This window comes from Euphorbia lathyris, chromosome 1 (genome assembly GCF_963576675.1).
Source record: "Euphorbia lathyris chromosome 1, ddEupLath1.1, whole genome shotgun sequence".
NCBI classification, from domain to species: Eukaryota; Viridiplantae; Streptophyta; class Magnoliopsida; order Malpighiales; family Euphorbiaceae; genus Euphorbia; species Euphorbia lathyris.
In genome coordinates, this window is record NC_088910.1 from 93,460,075 (window position 1) to 93,465,816 (window position 5,742).

At 34.5% G+C, this 5,742-nt stretch overlaps 1 protein-coding gene across 1 annotated transcript; it reads right to left on the reverse strand.

The window, feature by feature from the left end:
- Positions 1 to 1,946: 1,946 nt before the first annotated feature.
- On the reverse strand, positions 1,947 to 4,133 carry LOC136207045 (transmembrane ascorbate ferrireductase 2). The gene is made up of 4 exons (XM_065998302.1): positions 3,703 to 4,133; positions 3,571 to 3,619; positions 2,583 to 2,782; positions 1,947 to 2,498 (listed from the first exon to the last, which is right to left on the reverse strand). The coding sequence occupies exons 1-4, from the start codon at positions 3,844 to 3,846 to the stop codon at positions 2,193 to 2,195; spliced, it is 699 nt and encodes a 232-aa protein (XP_065854374.1). The 5' UTR covers positions 3,847 to 4,133; the 3' UTR covers positions 1,947 to 2,192.
- Positions 4,134 to 5,742: the final 1,609 nt, after the last annotated feature.

Consider the following 5,742-nt stretch of genomic DNA (forward strand, 5'->3'; position numbering starts at 1 on the left):
CGGAAAATGGCTTAACGGTGTTAAAAGTGCTGACGTGGCAAGGGGTAAAGTTGGAAAATCGAATTTTTTTTATTTTTTGTTTTTTTCCCTCTCTCTCCTCCTTCTTCCTCCTTTCTTCCTCCTCCTCTTCTTCCTTCTTCTTCTTCTTCTTCTTCCCTTCTTCCTCCTCCTTCTTCTTCTTCTTCTTCTTCTTCTCTCCACCTCCTTCTTCTTCTCCTTCCTTCTTCCTTCTTCTTTTTCTTTTTTTTTTAAGTTCCGAAATCTGGAAATTTTCCAGATTTCTTAGAAATAAGCTCTCACAGTTACAAAATTCCTACATAGATACATCCATTTAAAACATTTCTTCAATGCTCAGCAATCACCTATCTGCGTTTCTTGTCTCTTATTTACTAAGCAATTACCCGACCACTTCTGTAACTTAATCCTCATATTGTATAAATACCAATTGAAGACATTCTAAATTATTAATGCAATCAATTGGTTAAATTAACTAACCTAAACTCAAATCAATGGAACAACAAAGCCCAAATCCAGACGAGGAGTGCAGTGCTCAAGGAAGATCTGGTCGACACAAGGGATCGTGGAGCTGGTCTGACGTTGAGGACTTTCTGTCTCTGCCCGATGCGAGGTTGAAGCCGAAGAGAAAGAAAAGACTGGACTGAATAATGAAGAAGACTTGAAACTTGAGGGCAACAAGAGAATTGATAGTGAAGAAGAAGATTTGATCGGGTGGAATGTTCTGAAAAATGGGTTCTTATACCATATGCAAAACGTATCAAATTATTGGACTATGAAAGTTCATCCTTTGATGATTGTTGTTTATCTGGCAGTGTCAATTTTCCAAGAAAACATGTATTCTTCCCACAATTGTAGGTTCAAGCTGCGGATTCCAGATTTCTGGAAATTTTCGGATTTCCGAAGAAATCTGGAAATTTCCAGATTTCGGAAATTTCCAGATTTCTTCGGAAATCTGGAAATTAAAAAAAAAGAAGAACAAAAAGAAGAAGAAGGAAGAAGAAGAAGAAGAAGAAGAAGAAGAAGAAGAAGAAGAAAGAGAGAGAGAGAGAGGGTAAAAAAATAAAAAAATAAAAAAAAATCGATTTCCAATTTTACCCATGTGCCACGTCAGCTTTTTAACACCGTTAAGCCATTTTCCGTTTTTCGGGTAACGGCGTAAACCACAGTCCTTTTTTTTGTATTAACAAACCACAAGGGTTTTTTTGGAAATCGGCCAAACCACAGGGGTTTTTTTTGGAATTTACCTTAAAAAAATAGATTAAAGTAAAAAATAAAATATTATAATATGTGGGACTTATTAAATTAAGATAAAAGTACCCACTATTAGAGATGAATTTTTAAGAAGAGTGTCTTATTGTAGATGGTGTTTTGTAATAGTATAAAATGATGAGGTGTCCATGATTGGAGTCACCAACCATTAGAGATGCTGTTATATAAAACTAATATATACTACTAAATTACTTGTATACTTATATAAAACAAATATATACAATATTAATGATAAGTCTAGATATAATATATATTATGCTTTTGATTTTTAAATTTAGTTATTTCAATCCAATTCTGCAAATTTGATTCTTCCAATGTAATTCTAGAGATTGAATTTTGGAAAATTGATTCTACCAATGTAATTTTAGAGATTGAATTTTATAAATCCCCGAATTTTGGAAATTTTCAAATCTTCAAATTCGTAATGGCTGCAAACAGAGCAGATGGACTGCCAGGGAGGTTCCCCAGAAACAATAGCAACATTACCCCAAGTTACCTAGTGCTCTAGTCATGCATATTACCTCCTTCCTATTTTTTTCTTTCTCATTCATAGCTTCATGTTCATACCTATATAGAAGAAATACATAATGATTGTAGCAGAGCAGAGCCAAGCATCACCAAGCTTCAGGGGTGCATATGATATTGTTCTATCTTCAAAGCAACAAAATCAGTTTACACTCTTAAAACTAACATTTAAATCTCCTTTTTACAAGCCATCCAAACCCAAGGAAGTAATATAACATGTCAAAACTGATTTATGTCTAATTGGCAATTATTCAAACACAATTATCAATTAGAAGTGTTCTGTGATAAAACCACCTTATAACAAGAATATGCTTTATGATTCTCGTGCAATTGCAATAAGAATACACGTTTTCGTCAATATGATCATTGTATACATAATTCTATTCTGTTGCATTTCTAGTGGCATCTCCTTTGTTATTTTGAGGGGTGACCGTTGCAAGAACAACGAAACCACCTAGAACAACCACCAATATTCCCAACGAGTTCACTAGCAAAGCTTCAGTGGAATAGCGCGATATTACCTTGTTCGTCTGAAGGAAAGTGATTTTTTCTAAGAAACCAGTTGTAGCAGTAGCCACAGAAAGTGCATAAATGTATACCCCAAAGAATACATGCCAAGGCATCAAGGAGGCTCTGCTATTTCTCGAGCCCCCCGGGTACCAGAAGACCACAAATCCAGCAACCCACTGTAGACAAAGTTTCGAACTTAGTCAGCCTCAAGAAAAAATAAACATAATGTCACTGAAAATAAGATGAAATATGAGAAAGACCTGCATGCCAAAGAGGAAAAGGCAAGCTAATCCCAACCAAGAATGCAAGCTGTAAAAATTGTCAATGCCCTTATCATTATGGAATTTCAGAGCAGCCCATGCACCTATCAAGCTTAAGCATAAAGCAAGGAATTGTATTGAAAGATGAACTAATTTTTTGAAGCTTTTTGTTCCCGGAACAGTCCTGTATGCAAGCATAGCTACATCGAAAACATTTAAAAGAAAATTCAGAAATAGCAAATAGCTTACAACTCAATCATCTCCAACGTCCAAGAATATCCTCCAAACTTCATATTGGCACAAAATTGTACAGAAAGCACTAAAAGTATAGATAGAAAAGCACGATATACACATCAACATATAAGAAAGATTATAGAGATATTTCCACTGTAGCAACTAGAATTCTAAAAATTCTCTATCATCATATTTCAACATATGGAGAATCAAAATGTATAATTGCTATCAGATTGCCAAAAACGAAACAAAGGAATCAGCTTCAGGAGCTAGAATTGAACTGGAGAAGCAAGAATCAAAAATTGAACTGGAGAAGCAAGAATCAAAAGAACCATAAAAGCTCTTTTAGTTTCCTATGCATGACAATCAATGGCCATACAAGTTATTAGGCTAATAATCATCCAACAGGTTGCTGTAAGTCCTAAAATTGGACATAGAGGTGCATGTTATAGGAACTTATCCCATTGAAGCCTTCAAATTACTGAAAGCCAGCTAAATTAATAATAATTGAAGGAAATTTCAAATAATATAGTTAAAAGAAAACATTGAATAAATTATCCTTGGGTCATTTGTGATCCAGAAGAAGAATATTCTGCATATGTTTTCACCTAATAGAGATGCTTGGATCACTAGGAAGGTTAAAAAGCGCAATTCTAGGCAAGTTTAAGAAGCATAAACGTATCAATCACCCAAACTATCTCCACTAATCCAACAAATAAATGCTCAAATTTTGAAAAAGAAAAGGGAGATTTACCTTCACCATTTATGAGTATAAGCCCAATCACCATCAACACAGGATGTACCTGCAAGAGACCGCAGCAAAGAATCTCCCGTTAAGTTTATAAAAATGTATCAAAAGAGAAAGAAATAGGAAGTTTGACATTACATTGAAGATGAGATCTTTGTTATCGGAAACGAGAGCTAATCCTCCTCTGTAATGAATAGTCCAGGTGAGGACCAGAGCCGTGACAGCCACACCAATTAACCTTACTATTGCAAAGATTGGGAATTTAATCACAGGAAGTCCCATTCTTCTTCTTCTTCTTAACAGATGATCGTAATTACAAAAATAAAACAGGGAGAGTAAGAAAAGAGAAATGGAGAGAGAGCAAATGTGTTTGAGAGTAATTTATTTAGGGTTTATGAGTCGAATTTGGGTTTTGAATTTGTTCTTTAGCAATTGGATGAATTATAGGTATGGATCTGTTCTGTGCTTTTCTTGCTGTGTCTGTATCTGTAGATCGGAGTTGAAACTTTGGAACCCATTCTCTATAATATTCAATTCATTGCCACGCCACCACTCATTACACGAGAATCTCCGAAATAGAACAAAACCAATTTTTTTTAGAATAAGTAAATATTTTCGTTGATTGAAAAAATAGTAATATCTACCTAGATAATTAAAAAAATTATAATGAAATATATCAAATGAATTTGAATCTGTGTTTTTAATATTATAATTTTAATTTATTTTTTCTACGATTGGATGGGCTTTCTTTATCAAAATTCATCACCATCCAATTACGGAAAAAACAAAATAAACATAACTTAACCCGTTAGTTTGTGATATAAAAATGATAGATAACATTTGAAACTGTTTTTTTATAACGGCTGAAACAAATTTCATCTAGAATCAATTTCATATTTTTTTTATTGAATGACGTCGTAACCTTTCAATGATCCAGATCTATACGATGGTAGACAAAACTATTCTGTTTTTTCATGAAGAAAATATGATAACATCCATGTAAAGAGACAAACGATAACCATATATATATAGAAAGAAAGACAACGACCACTCATATATGGAGAAATACAAAAAAGAATAAAAAAACTTTAAATAAAAGACAAACTTCCAAATTTATTATAGCAGTACACTGATAAAAAAATTATTTAATAAAGAAAAAAAACAAAGCAAAATAAATAATAACTTATAAAGTCAAAACAAAATCCAAAATCTGAATCAATAACTTGAAATATTTTTTTTATGGCTAGGGTTTTAAACAAAACCAATTTTATATTCATCTTAGCATAAAGAATTTATCAATTTTTTTTAGAAGAAAGTTTGATGTTTTTTTTTTTGAACTCAAATTTCATTAATAAGCCACAATGGGGCAAGTTGAACACATTACAGAAGAAATGTAACTCGGTAAATTATCAAAATAAACAGGACAAGTTGAAAAACGAGAGGACTGTGCAAATGCGTGAGCCATCTCGTTAGCTTGCCTTCGAACTAAGCAGACTGAGTAATTGTCATTGCTATGTAGGATATCCTGACATTGGCGAATAATATCTCCCACCTCCGATCTCGCCTCACAAGGCCGGTTGATTGCATCAAAAACTGTTTTTGCGTCCATTTCAAAAATGACAGCAACCAATCCCAGATTTCTTACCCACACCATCGCTTCTAGCAGAGCCCGGGCCTCTCCCTCCATTACCGGTAACAGCCCCTCCTCACTAGCACATCTTGCTGCTACAAAATTGCCACTGCTGTCTCTGATTGCTGCCCCTATTCCCGTTCTGTTTAGGCTGTTGAAGAAACTAGCATCAGTATTACATTTATATTTGTTAAGTGCAGGTCTGTGCCACTGGTTGCACTCCTTCTCTCGTCGATCTCCCGTCTTAGATTCTCTGGTTTGTTGAGTTTGTATCCAGTCTGATAAGATTTCGCAGCCTCTCCTCCACGACTGATGAGCTGTTAAAAAAGTATTCCGCCAAAGCCTATCGTTACGACCTTGGCAAATGCACCATAACAGTAGTAAAAAATTTTCACGATGACGAAAATTTTCTTCAGCTATCAGCATGAATATCAGATGAGCGAAAGTATCAGCTTCATTCTTCCTTCTTTCCATTTGACTACCCAAACCCGCCTCTTCCCATACAGCTTTTGCCCAATCACATTCAACCATCACATGCCATTCATCCT